This window comes from Topomyia yanbarensis, chromosome 3 (assembly GCF_030247195.1).
Source record: "Topomyia yanbarensis strain Yona2022 chromosome 3, ASM3024719v1, whole genome shotgun sequence".
NCBI classification, from domain to species: Eukaryota; Metazoa; Arthropoda; class Insecta; order Diptera; family Culicidae; genus Topomyia; species Topomyia yanbarensis.
This window is the reverse complement of record NC_080672.1, coordinates 115,857,848-115,879,548: the sequence shown is the minus strand read 5'-3', so window position 1 is coordinate 115,879,548 and position 21,701 is coordinate 115,857,848. Positions and strand designations below refer to the sequence as shown.

Genomic DNA, 21,701 nt, shown 5'->3' with positions numbered 1-21,701 from the left:
AGCAAATTTGATGCTTTCAATTGGAAGTATGCTTTAGCATAAATCGTTATTAGAAGAAAATGATGCCTATTTATTGTAGTTTAAAGATACATTGCACAGTGGTCCCCATAGTCCAATAATATAAAAAAAATATATCGGAAAGAGCGTGGTTTTATCTCGTGATTATATGGTTTTGGATATGTTTTATTGTTTCAAACTTGATTTTGACAATAATGAACTGATTTTTTAGTATTTAAATGAATTCTTAGGGTTGTTCGCTATACACCGATAAGTTAAATAATATTGATAATTGATTGCTCGTCAGAATTTTCTTTGTCGAATTATCAATATTAGTATTTTTATCAGACAACGTTACTAATAGCTGTGTATTGAACGATAATAATCGGGTTTAGGAAAGATGAGTATGTATTCTAAGAATTTAACTAAAAATTTTGAATTTGGCTTTAACAAACTTTTTTTTCGATATTCCTCGCGATTTTTTCTTGAAAATGATCCTCAGATTATTCAGTTCCTTTTAAACTAGGCTTCTGCTGCGCATGTCTGCGCCCAGAATACCTGGAGATTCTAAGATGTTGTATATGTTTGACGAGTCAGTGCAAGACGAAAAAATCATTTCACATTTTAAACCTATATTATTAATTTATTAATACTTCAGATCTTAAAATTATATAGCTTAATTATTATTTTCACCAAATTTCCTTTCGATCGGATCATTACAACTTGAGTTATATTAATTTATTTGAAACATATGCCAGAATGGAATATTCGATGTACGGCTCACTCTACTTCGTACCATAACGATGTTCTCGAATGCGGATTTTTCTAGAAAGTCCGTTGCGATTCATACCATATCCGTAGTTTCAATTCACAAATAAATTTGTAGCTCTGAACTGTTGCTCTATTTTAAAATTATTTGTACCGTAATGAGGATATTTTTAATTTATGCGAAAAGCGTTATTTTTACGATGGCTAAAAAACGTTGTATTCTTAAAAATTTTTAGGGAAACATTCACAATTAATTTGAAATTTTGTCGTGAGCTTGTTATTGTAATCACGAGCAACATCAAAAAATGTACTATTTGATACTCTAAAAAATGTTAGAGCAAAAAGTAATGTTAATTAAATATGAATGATTAGTGTAATAAGAAAGGCCATATCACACTGCTAGGCGGATGCAAACAATTTTTAATGTGAAATTTGGATTCAGCTACCCAACATTTACTAAAGAAATATAGTTTAGTAGCGATATTTGCATTGCACATATTTATGACCCCCTCTTTTAAGGAATGGAACCACTATGTATTGTGGGTTTTTGCGGTTTTCATTCGTCTCGAGCTTTGGGCTGCTTTTTTCCAGTATCTGGTAATTGAATTAGCATCTTTAGCTATGTTTCAATTTTGTATATTTATTGAGTGTATAGATTTGGATTGGATGGAATTCCAAGGCAGTTTGGGTATTTCATCCTATTCTCAAGGAGGTTGACGTCATTATCCCGGTACTGCTATTGTGCATTCTTACTGTAGTAGCTACTCGCCAAATCTGGCAAAAACTTGAGATGAACCTAATTAATCACTATATCTTTTTAAGACTATCGTAGATGTATAACTCGGTTCATATTGTAGGTTGTGATGAAAATTGGACTCTAACGGCCATAACTGCAAATTTACTGCCAGATCATACACTTTTTCCGGCAAACTTGTCGGCAACAACAATTTTATACTTCTTGGAAATTTGTGATCTTTGGTAACATAAAGCTTCTGTCCCGGAAGCTGTTTAAAATCAAATTTTCATTACCCTTTCAGATGCATTTATTGAATTTGTTCAGATCCTGACCATACATCTTTCAGTCCCGCAATTTTGGCCATAATGTTTTGCTTTACGGTCCAGCTCGATTGCTTGATAGCCCTATACGAAAACGATGACATCACTTCGACAACACAATGGCACCTTCAGGACAGCAGACAAACATTACATGAAATCTGTTTGTGCTGCACATATAAAGGTTTGGCCATTGTGATCATCATACTCGGGTTTTCATTTCTTTTGTGCAGAATTAATCCTGTATTGTTCAATCGCGTGACAATTGATGAAAACATTAGCTTTTTCAAATTTTTTGCATTTCATTGCAAGCAAATTGCAGTAAATAATTTAAAGAACCGGTCACAAAGAGCCCTATACCGGAAAAGAAGACTCATAACGATTCTACATTCGTAGAGTTTCAAATGTTTCTAATTTGGTTTTTTTTCTAAATTTTTCGTATCATGTTAGGAAAATTTTGTTAAAAAATCAGAGTGGATCTCAACATACGAGCTATTTAATAGGCCGCCTTCTATGAAGCTACCTTGTTTTAATATCAATTCAATTTTTCCTGAACATCCAAACTCAAGAATGTTTCAATGAAAAGTTTTACAACTGAACACAAAGCAAAGCATAAATGAAATCAATAAAAAAAGTACTATGAACTGAGCTCGAAAGGTAGAAAAATCCATAAAAAAATCATTATGAGATTAAAAAAAACAAGAATATAAAAAAAAAACAAAAATTTAATTTGAGTATTCAGATCAATATATTTACGAAATATACTGTTTCTCTTTCTATTTCGGCAGGATTTGGTAATGGATTATGGCCCACTGATTTTTTTTCACTATAGGTTTTTAAGCGTAAAAAATAATTTTTATTTTACTTTAAAACTTTGTTAACTTCATTTTATGATATCAAGAAGAAAAATGATGACAAACAAATACTTCTGTACAACTTCAGAGCAACTCCGAGAAACAAGTAAAAAATAGAAAATTTTCGTTCTGTAGGAAAATATTTAATAACATCTTTAGAGGTTTTTTGAGTGGTCCAAAATACATTTAGAAAACATAGTTAGGAAAGAAATCAATTTATTTTTCGTATTCGTAAACTTGTGCTATTTATAGCGACTGGGTATTTGATGCGAACCATGGTTGAATGCATTAGACATTTCCAGAGAGCCACTTTCCAGTCACGCTGCACACATATTTTCCTCGATTGCATACCTCCAATAACAGCAACGCTTTCCCCAAAAGTCGACGACGTCTTATAGGTTGTCTACTGATCACTTTAACGGGTCTCCTACGCTCTACATGCCCAAAACTGAATATCATTTTAAACTGTCTCTAACGTGCTAGTCCATATTTATCAAGCCTTATGCGCTCCTGTCGTGATCGTCCTTTTTAGCGGCTTTCAGCTCACTACACCAGGGATGCCAACGGTACCGGTAAACTACATTTTTTTGCGGTATATTTACATTTGTACAAGCCGTACAGCCCGCTACAGCGACGCATAACTACAGCTCTTGCCAGAACGGTAGCCAAACCGAGTACATTTTCCCGTACAGCAGTAGAATATATCTTTGTTTCGCTACTGTACTCCGACTGCTCGGTGAGAGTGTGGCGTAGTAAAGTTTGTTCTCTCGCTATGTACACTTTTCTCTGCATAGTCAAAGGGACCCGGACACGAAAGCGTTGATGCCGGTCATGGCGTAAACGAACCGCATTCATTGTCGTCGTTTGTGATTAAAAATATTGAATAGATTAAAAATATTAAAAAGTGTAAAACAAGGAAAGAGAAGCTGTACCGCTCGCGTCTGGTTGCTGTACTGGGGGCAGTATTTTTTGTCATGTTACTGCTTTGCTTACAGACTGACGTACAGCGCTGGGCGTCCTGCACTAGCGAACGACAGCGGCGTCGAAAGAGAAATGAGAATGTAGGCAGAAAAATTACAGCCGCAGAAAAGGTAGGCATTTTGCATCCTTGCACTACACTGTTCTAACATATAACCAGTGCGAGCAATAAGCTCCTAGTCTGATTTTTGTCATCTGTTGCTCGTTGGCACTCCACAGTCCACATCGAACCAGTTTCCTCGTGTGTTCAGGCCCGACGAGAGGGGGGGTCAGGGGGTGCAACTACCCTGGGGCCCGGGTCTGTTTTGGGGGCCCGTATTTTTAACTGAATTAAATTTATTTTAATTTAATTGATGAAATTTATTGTTTCTGTCGACACTGCAAATATATTACAATCAACTACTTCAACTTTGGCGGTATTAATTGGGTTCGCAATAATACATCATTTCTGTACCCAGACTCATCACACTCATCAACTAACACGTGTATCACTCAGCTACTCGACGGTTACAGCACCGCGGGGCTAGTTCAACTATGTGACGTCACTAATGACAACAACTGTATTTTGGATCTTTGCTTTGGAAGCCAGGAGCTCTCCGATCACTTTACCGTTTGTCGTGCTCCAGTTCCTCTCGTTAAACTATGCCAACACCACCCTGCTCTTCATTGTTTTCTCCGAAAATGTGTACCTTGTACATTCGAAGATACCACTGAGAAACTGACATATGCCTATCGCAAGACAGATTTTTGAGGAATGCACCTTTTCTTGTCTCGTATCAATTGGAATGAAATCTTGCCACAATCTGATGCAAACGCAGCGGCTGAAATTGTTTCGAACGTACTGATTTATGCTATCGACCAGTTTACTCCTAAAAAACTCAATCATGGCTGTGAATATCCTCCATGGTCGAATCGTACACTAAAAAAGTTTAAATTGGCCAAAAGGTCAACTCTAAAAAAGTTTTCGAAATACCGAACCGATATGCTAAAGAATCAGAATCTTCTTAAATCATTGTTACAAGAGACTTAATAAGTCTCTCTTCAATTCCTACCTTCATCGTATTCAGAGCCACCTTCGTAACAATCCAAAAAAGTTTTGGAATTACGTTAATGAACAGAGGCGTGAGTCAGGTTTACCCACTTCTATGTCGCTGGGTGATTTAGAAGCGACTTCATTGCCGGACATCTGTGAGTTATTTCGCCAACAATTCAGCAGTGTTTTTACCAAAGATACTCTTAATAATCAACAAGTCTCCGCAGCAGCCGACAACATTCCCCGTAGGACTAGTATTGGACCTCATTTCACGATATCTTCCGATGTTGTACAAAAAGCTTGCACAAAACTCAAGTGTACTAACACTCCTGGACCTGACGGAATCCCATCATCTATCATTAAAAAATCCTCGTCGTCGCTTTGCCTACCTCTGTCCGTCGTTTTCAATATATCGTTAAGTTCCGGAGTGTTTCCTACCATCTGGAAATCATCTTACGTTTTTCCGGTTTATAAAAAAGGATCCAAAAGCAAAGTTCCCAATTACCGAGGAATCGCAACTTTATGTGCACTATCGAAATTATTGGAGCTCATCGTTCTCGAGTTTTTGACACATTGTTGTTCTAGATACATCTCAGAAACTCAACACGGTTTCATTCCCAGGCGATCTACTTGCACTAATTTAGTAGCCTACACCTCATTTATCGCTCGCTCGCTACAGGATCGATTGCAGGCTGATGCAATATACACCGATCTGTCGGCCGCCTTCAATAAAATCAACCAATGGCTTCGATCTTACTTGTCAGGCCGTAAAATGTCTGTTAAAATCGGGAATCATTTATCCTCATCCTTCGACGTAACGTCCGGCGTACCTCAAGGCAGCCATATCGGTCCTTATATTTTTCTTCTATACATAAACGATCTGGATTCATTGATTAAGTGCTTCAAGGTGTCTTATGCCGATGATTATAAGTTATTCCATATAGTTAAAAGTTACTCTGATGCTTTGTTTTTGCAATCTCAGTTAGACATTTTCGCTAATTGGTGCATGACTAACAGGATGGTTTTGAATGCCTCGAAGTGTTCTGTGATTACGTTTGCACGAAAACGCTCCATCGTAACATTCGACTACACTATCTTGCAAAACAAATTAAAAAGAGAAACTACAGTGAAAGATTTAGTGGTTCTTGTGGATTCAAAGCTTACATTTAAGGATCACATTGCTTTTATCTCGTCTAAGGCTTCGCGTAATCTAGGAGTTATTTTTAGGGTTACTAAGCATTTCACTAACGTACAGTGCTTAAAAACGTTGTACTGCTCGCTCGTTCGTTCCACACTGGAATACGCCGCCGTTGTTTGGGCTCCTTTCTACAAGAACAGCATTCAACGCATCGAGAGTATTGAGCGTAAATTTGTGCGTTTTGCGCTGCGCCACCTGCCTTGGAGCGATCCCTACAATCTGCCCAGAAACGAAGATCGTTGCAACCTTATTGGTCTTGAAACACTGTCTTTGCGCCGCAATGTGACAAAAGCGTCTTTTGTCTCTGATCTGTTATTGTCTCGCATTGACTGCCCTGATTTACTCTGTCTTCTCAACATTGATATTCGCCTCCGAAACCTTCGTTCCTACTCTTTTGTCCGTCTTCCAGTGTCTCGTACTAATTATGGCAAAAATGAACCCGTCAGTAGCCTGTGTAGAGTGTTCAATCAATGTTACAATGTCCTTGACTTCAATTTGTCTCGCACTTCTTTAAAAAATTGTTTTCGCGCACCCTTTCCCAAACCTGATAGTGTTAGCCAATTTTTTATGTTAATGTTAATACTTTACCTATGTAAGATAGAGTTTAAGAAGTGTTTATTTTAAGCAGTGTTTAGTGTTAGTCATTGTATCATTTGGTTTGTTTGTTAAATGTTGATACCTAAAAGATAGAGGTTTTGTGCCTACGGGAGAAGGAGCTTTTGAAAATCCACTTCCGCGGGTTTTTCCCTCTCAATAATAATAACTACGTTCCAATCGTTCCAATGGTTTTCTGAAGTACGTGAACGTAACCCAATTAGATTCATTCAACAGTGCAATAGAACCATTCTGGTTTCATTTATCACAAGTGTTTGTCAAAGTGTACAGTATGAAGTTGTTTACAATTTATCATATTCTTAGCTAATGTTACTAATAAAAGTTGGATATTTTCGGAATGGGGTTGACGAGTAGATGACGAAAATCAATGAATGAAGCCACTTTGAAAACCAAGATGGCGAATTCCAGTTAAGACATCTCTATAACCTAAAATATTGACATTTTCGAAAAAAGATAATCATAGAATAGATATAGGTATATTGATTTGTGATGCGGATGATATGATTATAGAAAACTTCTCTGAACCAGAAGACGCTATATTGGCCTTCAAAAGGGCATCGCTCATCTACTCGGCAAACCCGCTTAAAAATACCCTCATAGTTTATACAGATATTGTTTGAAATAGCTCCAAGGTACCATTTCTATCATCTACTCATTAAGCCCGTTTCAAAAATTCCCAAATTGTTAGGGTTATCGAGATTATTGTTCAATCGGAAGTCTCCATCCTGGATTTCAAAAAGGTGCCAAATATCCATTTTCATCATGTACTTGTCAAGCCCGTTCCGGAAATACCCATATTGTTAGGGTTATCGATAATGTTGCTCAACCAACGAATTTTGATAAGAATTTTTTACGATCTAAATCCCAAAAAACGAACTAATTCAATTTACGAACCCTTGGCTTGGTCCGTAAATAGAGGTTCCAGTGTACACATTTGATGCAGAAAAATGTGGGAATTGAACTAGATACTTATTCTACCTATTAGTATTCACCAAAAGTTGAAACTCTTTCTCTCACAACTCTCTGTCTCAGTCTTTCTAACAGCAGACTTCGCTGTTGGATCCCATTCATCGCATTCGGAATGTTTTCTCTCTGAATGTTGGCGCAAATGTAACAACTGATTCCAAAACCGATTTTACCATGTTCAGAAACCAATAAAGAAAATTCGTTCAGGTCATAGTGACAACTGCAATAGCTGCATCCAGTGCCTCAAAATCATCAACATGTACCAACAATAAGAAACAAGGCAGCATCAGTGGTGCGAAATTTTACATTCAGTTGCCTATTTCTGATTAATTTGCTGAATTCAATATTCAGTTTCAATGCTTCCCTCATTCATTCACTTCCAAACTGACTGAAATTTTATGCAGAATCGAATGGTTGAGTGCAGAGGAAATATAAATTCATTCACAAACCAAAGCATTCATTTGTTATTATGTGGACAGTTTGAAGGCAGAAGTTCTTTTACATTTTCGAGCATAACTGAACTGCATAATCTATATCTGGTGCACTTTTGCTTGATGATCTCAGAGCGGACGGACGAGGAAAACAAACAAACCTTCGATTCATCGCGGCGGGCATAAATAGAATTTTATTTCTCTTTCAAGCTCACGAAGGGATGTCAATTTTTCTAAGCTCGGATTCTGAGCAGCATTAAAGATGGTAGCATTAACGTGCGTCAAGGGAGCATGAACGATGGCGATATGGACTGTATGGCAATGTCGCAAAAAAGTTTCTAATTGCAATGGCAAATCGGACGCAAGTCATTCTAATGGCCAGCCACAAACAAATATTCCTTTATTATTTTAATTTTTTCATCTATTACTTATTTAAAATACTGTCGACTCTGGTAAGCTAACGCATTGAATCGTATCAAATAAACAATTTTCATAAAAAATAGTTTAATTGAAACGGTTGCATTTGTATAGTTCCTCTAATCGATGTTGAAATAAGAAGTCATATATGGTACGGCCCGTCAGTACTTCGAACCCCGGGGCCCGGCGCGGCTCTCGACGGCCCTGCGTGTGTTATCCGATAGTCATGTGACTGCAGAACTGATCACCTTATTAACTTGCTGCTACGTTGTGATCAGGCAATCTCTTGTTGATCGTTCCCAAAAACCTTTTGTCCTAAAGGGGGAATTATATATCTCATGCTTTCCATGAAATATGATATTTAAACATATATTTCTTTTGGTATTCACTATTAAGCTAAGTTTGCACCTGTAGCGTGCTATAAAACTTCAATTGTTGCTTGGGTTCCTGTTTAGAAGCTTCCGGACTATTTTTTATCTTCTGCTGCTAGGAGTCGTACTTAGGCAGAGTTACTACGAATTGCTTAAATCTACCATATTTCGCGGCAACAGCAGAGTCTTTACCATGAGAACCGACAGCTATCCTATCTGTATATTCCAAATCCTTTCATAACTAACTTTTTAAGACTTTTCCTACTTAGTAATTTCTAGCTAATTTAATGTCGTTAAAATGAAAAGAAGATTAAAGTAGAATAAGTAGTTATCCAAATAAATAACATCTATTTAATTCTTCTAAGAATATATTACTGTTAAGTTTTAGAAGAAAGTTGAAAGTTTCTCTTGTTCTCGCTTTCCATGTTATACCTCCTGGAATCACCATATATCGTCGCTGTTGTTCTATTTTGGGGTAAACTGAGTTAAATATGCCATATTGTTGGTCTAGAAAATCTCTACAAAATTGCGTTTTTGGAATTTTGACATACTACTTGGTTACTGAGATATAGCGAGAAACGTGCTGAGAAATTCTGTGATATTTGCTTAAAATGGCTGTGTCTGGGCATTGGCACAAGTTATCTTGATGGATTAGATGTTTTTCTATGTAAAAATGTCTGAGAAACATAATGGCAAAATCATTTTCAAAATAAAAATACACGAAATGTGAGAAAAAAGTAATTTTAGTTTTAAACTGGAAATATAGCATATTTGGCAACACTGTATCCAAAAATCATTATTTTTTCTAGTTTCCCTGACTCATTTCCTTTAAAATGCATCTCACCGATTGTTTGTAGACCAAATAAAGCCAAAGATATAAATAAAAGTTAATAATTGATGCTTTTTTTCTATGGAAAATTTTCCAAGCACGATTATGACACGCCATACAAATTTTGTCAACAAAACACACCTATGACACGTATGAGTGCGACTTTTGTTTACATGTTTAGCAAAAACTCGTAATATAGTCAACCGATCTTCATAATATTTGAGAGATTAATACAGAATAGACAGAAGCATCAATTGTATTCTCTGAATTGTTTCTACTATTCACCAATTGCAAGTTATTCAATCTCAAACTTTAAAAATCGTTTTTCTCGAAATGTGCAAAATGGCGCTTGTCATAAGATAGCACAACAGCGACGATATGCCTTTACCGACTGCATTAATCATTTGCAATAAAAAGTTTATAATTTTTAGTCAAAGCAAAAAAATGAAATTGCCCCCATAGCCCCCCCCCCTTGCTCACGCCAATAGTTCCACGGTCTTAATAACTACGGGTTCTCCTATATTTTTTATTTCAAGTGTGTCCGCGTCGATATGATTCTAATGAGGTTCGTGGCAGTGCGCTTGTATATTCGTGTCAAGTCTAATAAGAGTGTAAGAGAAATTTCCACAATTATATTGAACATCACCCGCTATCGAGTCATAGTTTGGACAAATAAGAAAGGCATAATTGTACCAGCAGGTGGATGAAAACAGGTTTTTCAATTTTGTATTATCACTTTGAAATATTGAGTGGCTGTTTCCAAAAAATTCGTGAGCAATCTTGGGCGTTTAGATTCTTGGAACAATAGGGTCTCTAGACTGGTACAATGTGCACCATGTTCCATATCCAAAACATGTGCCAAATTTCATAATCATTTCATCATTTGCATGTTTTTTAAACACAAACTTTTTTTTAAAAGCCCCATGTGTTCTTGCTGTATTTTCGTTCACAAAATTATTGAATCGCCTATTAGAAATATTCATTAAATTTGACAATTGGCTTACGAATACCCTGTTAAAATTTTAACCTGTTTTTGAATTCACTCTTTCAATTCCATTTATTTTCAAACTATATCTACATCAATTTAGAATAGGGACAAGCTTACTCACTGCAGAATGAAGCACCTCTATACTCCAATTGCATTAACCACAACAGGTGGCCTTCGATACGTCACTACCCGGTATTGCGATCACGACGCGACGCTGCGGAAAGGGGTCAATTAATTTACTTTTAAACGTTTTCCCACGTCCGCTTTGTCATCCCGCTGCTGCCGTTGTTGAATCGGATGTCCGCTGTGGGCTGTCGTATTCTCCTGGTTCAACTTGGCGGGCTTAACGTGCATTTGACGCGCAAACTAGTCTTTCAATTCCCATTCACATGTATCGACAGAATCAGCGAGGTGGACGACCGACACAACGATGGAGGACGAAGGAACCGACCTCATTCATCAGTTGCAGTTCATCGTCTTCGAGGGATTAGTGCCCTACAGAAAGGCAAGGAAACGTAAAATTTTGGCTTTTGCTATGTAGACAAGGGGTCGATTGACTTCGAGTTCAAGTTTATCGTTTGCTGCTGGTCCCCTCTTCCGAGATCTTTGCCATACCCTCTTACAGCGGGTCTGTTGAGAATGTGATATAATAATTTCGCACATTGTGATCGAATTGGGCAAACTGAGACAGCGCTCGTGGGGATAGTATTCGAAAATATTGAAGGTCACAAACAATAAGACTTTTGGTTTTTCTGAACAATAGCCCTAGTAGCTCTTGAGCCATCATATTACTTTTTGATTTATTCTTAGGGAAAGAAATCAATATATATATACGCGAACGGAGGTCTTAGTGGAATGTACGTAATATTTCAAAGGTTTTCTTCCATTTAATTCCACTATGTTGCAAACATAGTGTGGTTGAAATATTAAGAAATCAATATTATCACGAATTTTCACATAATTTTCAATTTTTTAGAGTTTCTGGGGGAACCTAAATGCGTTTGGCCGATAAGCTTTTAACAGAAAATAAGGTAGAGGTTTACGTTGAGCAACTTTTTTTGATATTATGTTCCATGCATGTTAAGATCTCTACTCCTTCTAGGGGGATTTTCTTCTAACATTCCGATAATGACTTCGAACCGTTCACGTTGATTGGGAACTCCTGCTGAATATGTTTTCTCTCATGAGATTTCAAGATGCTGAACCTTTCAAACTAGCGAACTGGTTGTGAACGACGGGAAATCAATAGGGTCAGAGCAAAGCCGCGCGTCGCCGTGAACGCTTTTCTCAGCATCAATATGCATCATGAAAGAAACGAATCTATCGGTGCGAGGGTCATACCTACATAAAGTACACGCCCCGGCAGGGGTCACGCGTCATCGATGAAACAATTTGCTGGGAAAATTTGTTCCTTTTCTCCTCCTTGTGATTGCAATCGAACTTGTATCCTGTGGTCGCTGTGTGTTTCTGCCAAAGCCGAACACATCAAGGATCAGATTCTCATCGAGCTTGTCGAAGCGGAGGGCTACACAAAGGCATTATTTTGACAGACTGTCAGTCGACAGGAATTTGATCCGCTTGACATCTACGAATTTTGACCTCTTGCTGATTCTTTACAGTCTAATTCCTGATCGTTCAAAACTGACAACTTTCACCTTTTATTTTAATGCAAAACACGGTGTATGTTTAGTCATTCTGGCTTTAAATGGAGGAACGCTTCTGAGTTATTCAGAGCAGACTGGCTTTTTGCTTCGAATGAAAGCTGTGCCGTGAAATGCTTCCGGTTCCCACGGTTTATTTAATTACTTTTAATGCTTATCTGCATTAAGTCTTGGCACGGGCGCACGTAGATGTTGCATATATTCCATCAGCGAACGAGCGGGTGGCGAAAACAGTCCGCTTGCCGAAGGAAACATGAGTTTCATTTTCATAACTAAATATTTACTTATAGCATTAATCTTTAGATGAGCAACCTAGACGCAGGCGCTTTCTCGCTCGCGATTTAGGTCATTATTGTAAAGAAGGGCGTTAACTTGCGATGCTGGTTTTGGTTTAGAGTTTGGTATGCTATTTATATGTTACAGATAGGGGAGCCTGGGGTTACCTGACCAAGATTTTATATTTATCAAAAACGAGTAGGATAAGGTATTTAAAATGTTTATAGATGTTTTGTGGGATTTAATAACTTAATGTCATTTTAAAAGTTTGAAATGAAAAATCCGGTCACAAAGATTATTCAGTGATCAACGATCCATAGACGAGCGCACCCCTTTCCATGAGGGGGGGGGGGGGGTGTTCTGTCACCTCAAATACTTTGTCAAACCTTCTTTATCACTTAGCTTTTTGGTCGAGGTTTTCGATACCGCGGTTATTTTAGTTATGGTAGACACTCCTTCATTTATCTCAACCCTTCTATTCATCTCATTTCCTGATTACACACACACTGGCGAGCGGAAGTGGAAAATAAAGGACTTCGACAAGGACCTTTTTGTGAAAGCACTTCGTGCTGCCAGCGTCACTCCAATTCCGAGCGCCGATGAGCTGTCGGAGACAGTAGCATGCGATGTAACAATGCCGAGGAAAAGGGAGCCGAGGAACTACCGGCGTCCAGCGTACTAGTGGAACGAAAGGCTCTGCATCCTCCGGGCAGCCTGTCTAAAAGCCAGAAGACGCGTTCAAAGATCCAGATCAGAGGCGGTCAGAGAAGAGTGTAAAGTAACATGCCGGGCGGCCAGGGCTGATTTCAAACGCGAGATAGCGCTAAGCAAGTCCACCTGCTACAAGGAGCTGTGCGGAGAAGTAGACGCTAACCCCTGGGGCAATGCATATCGTGTCGTTATAGCCAGGATCAAGGGTCCAATTACGCCCGCCGAAATGTGCGCTGACAAACTAAAAATTATCGTGGAGGGTCTTTTCCCGAAGCACGACCCAACCGTATGGCCGCCTACACAGTACGTTGATGTAGACGGTGGAAATGCGGGTGACAATCAAGTTTCCAACGACGAGCTCCTTATTGTGGCAAAAGGGCTGAAAGCGTAGAAAGCTCCCGGACCGGATGGTATCCCCAACGTGGCACTGAAGACTGCGATCCTGGCGTTTTCGGACATGTTCAGGAAAGTCTTACAGAAATGCCTGGACGAAGGCTACTTCCCGGAAAGATGGAAGATCCAGAAGCTGGTGTTGCTGCCAAAACCAGGGAAACCACCAGGAGATGCAGCATCGTATAGGCCTATATGCCTGCTGGATACTCTTGGTAAACTTCTGGAAAAAGTCATCCTCAACAGGCTGACGACCTACGCTGAAAGTAAAAACGGACTATCGCAGGGGCAGTTCGGGTTCTGGAAAGGGATATCGACGGCGGACGCCATCCGCACAGTCATCGAGAGCGCGGAGAAAGCGTCGAAGCAAAAGAGAAGGGGTAACCGCTACTGCGCCATGGTCACAATCGACGTGAAGAACGCGTTCAACAGTGCTCGTTGGGGGAACCATCGCCGCAGCGCTGCACAGAATGCGGGTTCCGGACTATCTGTGCAAGATTCTGAAAAATTACTTCGAAAACCGAGTACTGCTCTACGAAACGAACATCGGAAAGAGGTCGATTAAGGTCACGGCGGGAGTACCTCAGGGCTCCATACTCGGCCCAACGCTCTGAAATATAATGTACAACGGAGTGTTAACACTGGAACTGCCCAGAGGAGTTGAAATCGTCGATTTTGCAGATGATGTTGTCCTGACGATAACCGGAGAGACCCTTGAGGAGGTGGAGATGTAGACGTCAGAGACAATAGGCATCTTGGAAACCTGGATGGCTGAAGTCAAGTTGCAGCTGGCTCATTACAAGACTGAGGTAGTGCTGGTCAGCAACTGTAAAAAAATCCAGCGCGTCGAGATCAGCGTCGGGGGACAGTCCATCCCATCGATGCGGGCGCTGAAGCAGCTGGGTGTGATGGTCGACGATCGGTTAAATTACAGCAGCCATGTCGACTATGTATGTGAGAAGGCTGCGAGGACAACTAACGCATTGGCAAAGATCATGCCGAATCACGGAGGAGCAAGAGGCAGCACGAGACTATACTGAGGTATGGAGTACCGGCCTGAGCTGCTGCGCTGAACTCAAAGCGGAACCGGACGAAGTTGACCGGACGAAGTTACGTGTATACTCTCCGAGCTGCAGAGGAAGTGGCGAAGGGACCAGCAAAGCTGCACCACTGGCTAGAACGCCGCCGGGAAGCCACAAATCGGGTTTCGGGAGAAATTCCGCCGCCGGGGAACTCTCCGACGGTGTAGACTAGGTCCATCGCCGGGGACCAGTTGAGTAGTACGCGATATAGCACTCGGTTAGGGTCGTCGAGGCGCCAGTGAACCGAGCGTCAGGCTTCACCGGAATCGCCGGACCGACCTCGATACCCTACCGGGTAGCTCGTGAGCAGGCTAGATCCACCGTCGAGGATCAGACCGAGTAGACCGTGTCGAATAGCTAGCAGTGGGTCGATTGGGCGCCAGTGAACCGGAAGCTACGCTCCGATTCCGGGTGGAGCGGATGGACCTCAGTACCTACTGGCTGGCCCGTTGAGTAGGCTAGCTCCACCGCAGGTGACTAGACCGAATCGACGAAGCGGAGAACTAAATAGCTCACAGAAAGGCACATCGGATCGGGAGCAATCTACCGCCGGGGAATTCACGGTAGGGTAGATTCGCCGCCGTGGACTACCCGACAGAATAGTGACGGAAAGGGGAGCTAATTGGCTCACGAGACAAACACCGGTACAGAGAGAAATTCCGTTGCCGGGCAACTCTCAGTCGGAGTAGGATAATATCCGAGTTCATCTCGATAAAGATGGGAGCTAAATGGCTCAAGGAAGCAGGTATCGGTGTCGGGGGAAATTGCTCCGTCGGGGAACTATCGGTCGGAGGAGTGTGAGTTCATCGTTGGGGACTATCCAAGTAGATCGTGATAAGGTCGGAGCTGAACGACTCTCGGAAACACGAGCTAAATGGCTCAATGAATCAGCACTTAAACCGCTCACAGGGACGAGAGCTAAACGGCGACGTGGATGATGGAGACAACAAGCAAGAGAAGAGTCGAGAGTTAAATCGAAGCTCATAGGTCGAGCCACTTCATGAACCAAGCGAGGCTCTGAGATAGAGCAGAAGCAAGAGGTGCGACGGAAGCACAACGAACCCCCCCCCCCCCACGAAGTAATACGATGACGTAGTTTCGTGGGGAAGAAGGGCGTAAAAAGTAAGGAATGTTTTTAGTGGTTAGGCACGAACGTGAGTCGTGAGTCCCACACAGTGCCAATACACTACAGGCCAAGCTTTTGAAGCTTTTTTAACCTTACTAAAAACACACACAGACATTGTCCCAAATCGTCGAGCTAAGTCGATTGGTATATAAGACTCGGCCATCCGGGCCTCGGAAAAAATCTTGAAAGTTTGAGCGAATTCTATACATTTCTTTTATAAGAAATGTAAAACATCAGTCTGTTAACAAACAGGCGGCCGTTTGTGTGCTGTAAAGATCATTCAAAGCTTAGCGATAGTGTTTAAATATAATTGTGAAATAAACTTTGGGTGGGTAATGTCCGGGACACACCCACGCAGTTGACATAGGACTATTCGTTGGATTTTTATATTATTAACCCTAAAATGCATACTGTTGCCGTTTGGCAACATACCCAATTTAAAGTCTAAACAAGAGGCATTCTAAAAATGATTTAAATTTTCTGGAGATTTGAATAGTATCCCGTTTGGTAATCAGTTCAGAAAAACAATTTTATTACAACGTTCTCCGCATAATATATATATATATATATATATATATATATATATATATATATATATATATATATATATATATATATATATATATATATATATATATATATATATATATATATATATATATATATATATATATATATATATATATATATATATATATATATATATATATATATATATATATATATATATATATATATAAACATCTGTCTATAAGAGTTGATAGTTTTTGTTAAATTTCTGCCGACGAAAGCTATGGAATGCAGACAAGTTTGGTTTTTCGAATATTAAATTTGACGAATTACCAGTAAAAGTAGCATGTTTTAGTCAGGATAATTTAAGGTTATTTAAGGATTGCTTAAGGTTATTTAAGGTTTTCACACAAAATTATGGTGCTACGTCAACACCGCAGTTATGTTCCGGACATTACCTACCACTATAGTTTTTGAATAATATCGCTCTTAGAAAAAAGACAGAATAAATAACTCACAGTTATAATCTGCACCAAAAAAATCCAAATCCTACATACTCCTAATTGGTTTTTGATTATTTTTCCGGCCTATCAAATGTATATTTCATAAAAACAGTTTTATTTGCAAAAACGAATAAAAGCATATATTTGTACAAATTACAGTCCCCACCGAGCACTATTCAACGAGATTTTCCCTTATCCAATCCATATAGCTGGTAACTCTAGTATACACTCCTGGTAGTACTGTTCTTCCACAGGGTGGTCCAAAACTAACAATCCCCACCAAATACCAATTCTCGTCTATGTTAACCATCATTGGACCTCCGGAATCGCCACCGCAAGCATCCCGTATGACATTCGTTGCAGATTTAGCACAGATGTGTGTTTCAACCAGCTTCAGTCCTTTAAGTAACGGTTTCAATTGATTGCGGCAATGTTCCAAACTCGTGGTCACCAAAGTGGTACCCATTTTGAATGGGCTACGTTTTTCTAAAGAAACAAAAAGTTCGACTTGGAATTTCCATAATCATGATATACCTACCTGATTCAGTCGATCCCCATCCCACGACGCTTACGTTGTAATCAGTGAATGAGTTACTCAACAATGGCTCTGAAGTGGGAAGACATATCGGAAGAACGTAGTTCGTAAACTTCTCCGGAAGAGCCCTTTCCAGCCTCAGCAGAGCTATGTCGTTTTGCTTTGAGCCATATTTGGGATGAATAATGATTTGATCGACATTTTCGAATCGCACAGGATCGTTACAGTTTCTGTACTCATCACAATCTGGGTCGTTGTTCAAATCCCATTCTCCCAAGCGAAGAACTAATCTGCAAAACAAATCAATTTTGATACTAGAATGAGATTTTTGGTTGAAAAAATGTGACCTACTGTGCAGGAGTCACCATCGTTACACAATGAGCAGCGGTTATCACATAACGAGTGCTAATCAGTGATCCGCCACACTTTACTTCCCGAGTGCCAGCTTTATTGTATTCCAATGCCACCGTCCACCGGAACTGGTCCAATTCGGTAACCGCTCCACCATAGATTCGTTGCCCTAAGCTGTCAATACCGCAGATACTCTTATCGGGTAAGGTCATTTTCGTATGCGTCCGTGGCCCAGACGCTTGGGTAGTAGTAGTAGTAGTGGTGGTGGTGGTTGTTGTGGTAGTTGGTGTGGTAGGTATATCCCCGGAATCAGCATCTGATGGTTCTTCACAACAAACCTTTCAATCGAGAGTTAGGATTATAGAGATTAGAAAAATATGAAGTCTTACCATACGAACTCCACATATGCTATCTCTCAACAAGCGTTTATTCTCTTGTGAAATAGTTGCGCTGTACGCTAATTTGCGTAACTTTGGACACAGATCTATGTGTACGCAGTTTCCGCGTTTGGCTTGTGATGTCAGACATGAGGCACTCGAATCTGTATGCGAGAGAATACCTGTAGTATTATTCCCCAGTAAATAAGACTTACTCACCTGAACTCTGCGCAGAAACAAGTGCAACGATCCACAAACTTACGATAAACAGGTTTAACAATTTGTGATTCATCCCAAGAAGCACTTGTAGAGCTCTACCATTAAGTACGAGTGCGTTCACAGTCTATCAGTCAAAAACCGGCGCTCATCTTGGTTCGCGAGAGATTATCTCACTAAGCTGAGATTTGTGTAGAGTGAGCCGAGTTTGCTATGGTGTGGTAATTCCCCAATGATGAATGACGGCTAGTGAATTGGGAAAAAACTGTTGAATTGTTTGTATATTCATGTAGCTAAGTAAAGTTAATTTAGTTAATTTTATTGACATTTGACACATGTTTTGGATTTTCTTCTCACACCAAAAAATAATAAAATCTAAACATGTAAATCAATACGAATGAAAACATACAAAGCTTGAATCAAAAATTTGATTGAAAATTAAGTTGTATTCGCTGCACTCAATGGGAGCATCAAAAAGCATATGATTTTACACTTTCGTTCGTGTGATATTACATGTCATTTATTTTACAGCAATATTGGATTAAAAATACATTAAAGTGCATTGGAATCCCGTTTAATAATGGTATAATTTTCAGTCGACGTGCAAAATTATAATAAAATTTGTTAAAGAAAGTAGGACAAGTTGTGTGTATCTGTGGTGGAACTTAATTTTACATTTATATTCATGCTCAAAATAGGTGCATGAAAATAAACTTAAAATCACAAAATATTGTTTTCTGTGTTGTTACGAATTAAGTGATAAGAGCCGAACGTACATGCTAAGGCGGCATACCGAAACAACAACCCTGCTAAATTAAAAGGACTAAAGAGGATGGATTATTCGGCCAAAAGACATAACAACGGGAAAAGACTAGAAGTTTGAGAGTTGGGTCAACGACTCAATGTAATATCTTGAAGAAAAAGTGCCCGAGTAATTTACCACCAGTTACCATTGCATTGAGTTGCCCCTCGATGCCAACAAATAAATAATTTCTCCAGCAACACCTTTTGATTTTTAGGATGCATAACAACATAGCAACCATTTTCGGTTTATAACATCAACACAAATTTTCTCACTAGAAAAATTATTTTGTGGAATTGCGTGGTGAAAATGTGGATTTTGCTTTGCGTATCACCATCAAGTAGATAGCGTAGATTCCACTTTTCGGCCTTATGGATGTCAATTGTCGAATCAGATATGAAGGTTCGTGTGATATTGTAGTGCTGGATGTGTTTCGTCGACCTATACCGAGTATGAAGTACTTTCCTCTGCCCGTCAAATGGATCACCCGCTCTGTGGTAGTACTGGAAGCAGAAAGGACAAAATTTGAGCCAAAAATTGCGATTGACCTAGCTAGTTATTTTTGCTAGAACGGATAAGGTTGTTCGATTGTAAAACTATCACTATCAGGAACGGCACCCGTTCGAACTATTCAGTTATGAACATTGTTCTCGGGTTGCGGAATGGGGGCATCATTAGCATGGCCAATTTTGTGAAAGAAAACGATCTCTTCCGATGACGATGATAAGAGCAGAAATGAGTATACTGCTTTGATAATTTTTTTCTGCAGAGTGCAATGTTTGTTACCTTTTTGTTTTAGGCGAGTTAGTTCTGAAGTGACCGATGAAATTAGTGTGCCGGAGAACACGGTTTCAAGCTGCAACATATTACCCAGTTAAACTTATTCCGGAACCGGTTCGGATTTCTGAATGGAGTCAGTATGGTTTCCAACTCAAATGCAACAAACGATTCCGACTCAATCGGTTGTTGCATTTGAGCTGGAATCCATACTGGTTCCATTCAGGATTCCGAATCAAATCACCCGAACTCACGCTAAATCCATTGTTATGTGGTGGGTCAGAGAGCTTTGTCTTATTAGTTAGAAAGCAAAGCAATGTGTTTAGGCAGGAAAATTCTGGTTCCGAATATCAACCAGCAATATACACATTGTACACGCGTACACGGAGAAAAAATAAATTAATATTTCTTTGGCCTGATATAAGGCAAATATGCAAGCAGGCTATTGTCTCAAATAAACATACGAATACAAATACAAATCCAAATTAATTCAAAGTGAAATTCTCGGCAAACATATGATTACGGCGTAAAAGCACACACAGCACTCAATGAAAGAGAAAACTTCTCTATTGTTTACTACCAACATCTGTGATTTGCGAGTAACGGTTTGTTCAGAATTTCCACTCAGAAGGAATTTTGACAGTTGGCTTTTACGCCTTAATCATATGTTTGTCGAGAATTGGTGTAGAAAGCTTCATTTTAGATAAAATTACTACAAGTTTCGGTTTATTCTAAAGCTGCGATAATTAAAAAAAACAGTTGAAACAAATTTCAAAACACGTACCATGTTCCAATTAAATATAAATTTTGCATATACCTAGATAACTTTGAGTTATTCGAAATGGTCCTTTGCTGTTAGCAAAAATTCATGCCGAAAAATTGATCAATTATATTCATAATGAATCAATGGTTGGGCGGAATATCAGAACCCTCTGCGTAACTCACCTGCTTGTGTGAGAGCTGCAAAAAAAATCAACTTCGCACTGTTCGTTCAATTGCCGCAACTAGCCAACTACTGCAGTGGTGGCGAGAAGGATTAGCATGGAAGTGACTTCCTAGTGATTGGAAAGCAATCGCGAGATACCTTCAGATGGAGGTCAATGACTGACTGACCGTGCGTGTTGAGGATGGAAGGCAAATTCTTCAGCAACAGATTAATCACGGTGCTAAATTTTCAATTATTTTTTTCCCTTTTTAACGACATACAATTAGCTAGAGATTACTGCGTAGTTAGAGAAAAACAGCAGCATTTCATTGATGCCAATCGTCGACAGGTTTTTAGTGGTGATCTTTCGTGGCTTATCTTTTTGGTTCTCACGGTAAAGAGGGACAAGTCTGTATTTGCCAGGAAACATGTTGGTAGACTTGAGCGATTCGTAGTTATGCTACCTAATCTCGACTTCTGCCAGCAGAAGACAAAAGATTAGCCCGTAAGATTTTAAGCCTGTTTCTAATGACCCTGCCACTTCAAGTTTTCCGACCTGTATACACTCAGGTTTTTTATGCGGTTTTTTGCGCGGTATTTTTTAAGCGGTATTCATTTGCGCTGATTTAGAAATTTACGCGGTTTTCATTTAAGCGGATTTTGAAATTTACGCGGTTTTCATTTACGCGGATTTTGAAATTTACGCGGTTTTCATTTACGCGGATTTTTTAATTTACGCGGTATCCATTAACGAGGTTCCCATTAACGCGGATTCTTAAATTTACACGGTCTTCATTTACGCGGATTTTGAAATTTACGCGGTTTTCATTTACGCGGATTTTGAAATTCCCGCGGTTTTCATTTATGCGGCCTGTATCCCCCGCGTAAAAAACCTGAGTGTATTTCACATCTTTATTCTCACTATGGCTCTAAATGAATACTATGGCTCTAAATTTTCAAA

At 39.4% G+C, this 21,701-nt stretch overlaps 1 protein-coding gene across 2 annotated transcripts; it reads right to left on the bottom strand.

Moving 5' to 3' along the window:
• Nucleotides 1-16,629: 16,629 nt before the first annotated feature.
• LOC131690076 (CLIP domain-containing serine protease B4-like) lies at nt 16,630-18,349 on the bottom strand. Of its 2 annotated transcripts, XM_058975574.1 has the most exons (5): nt 18,240-18,349; nt 18,033-18,184; nt 17,644-17,981; nt 17,296-17,582; nt 16,632-17,243 (listed from the first exon to the last, which is right to left on the bottom strand). In XM_058975574.1, exons 1-5 carry the CDS (start codon nt 18,310-18,312, stop codon nt 16,930-16,932), a joined length of 1,164 nt encoding a protein of 387 aa, XP_058831557.1. In that variant the 5' UTR covers nt 18,313-18,349; the 3' UTR covers nt 16,632-16,929. The 2 variants fall into 2 exon arrangements, with proteins under 2 accessions (XP_058831558.1, XP_058831557.1); XM_058975575.1 differs by lacking the exon at nt 18,240-18,349 and having other exon boundaries at nt 16,630-17,243; nt 17,644-17,968; nt 18,033-18,181.
• Nucleotides 18,350-21,701: the final 3,352 nt, after the last annotated feature.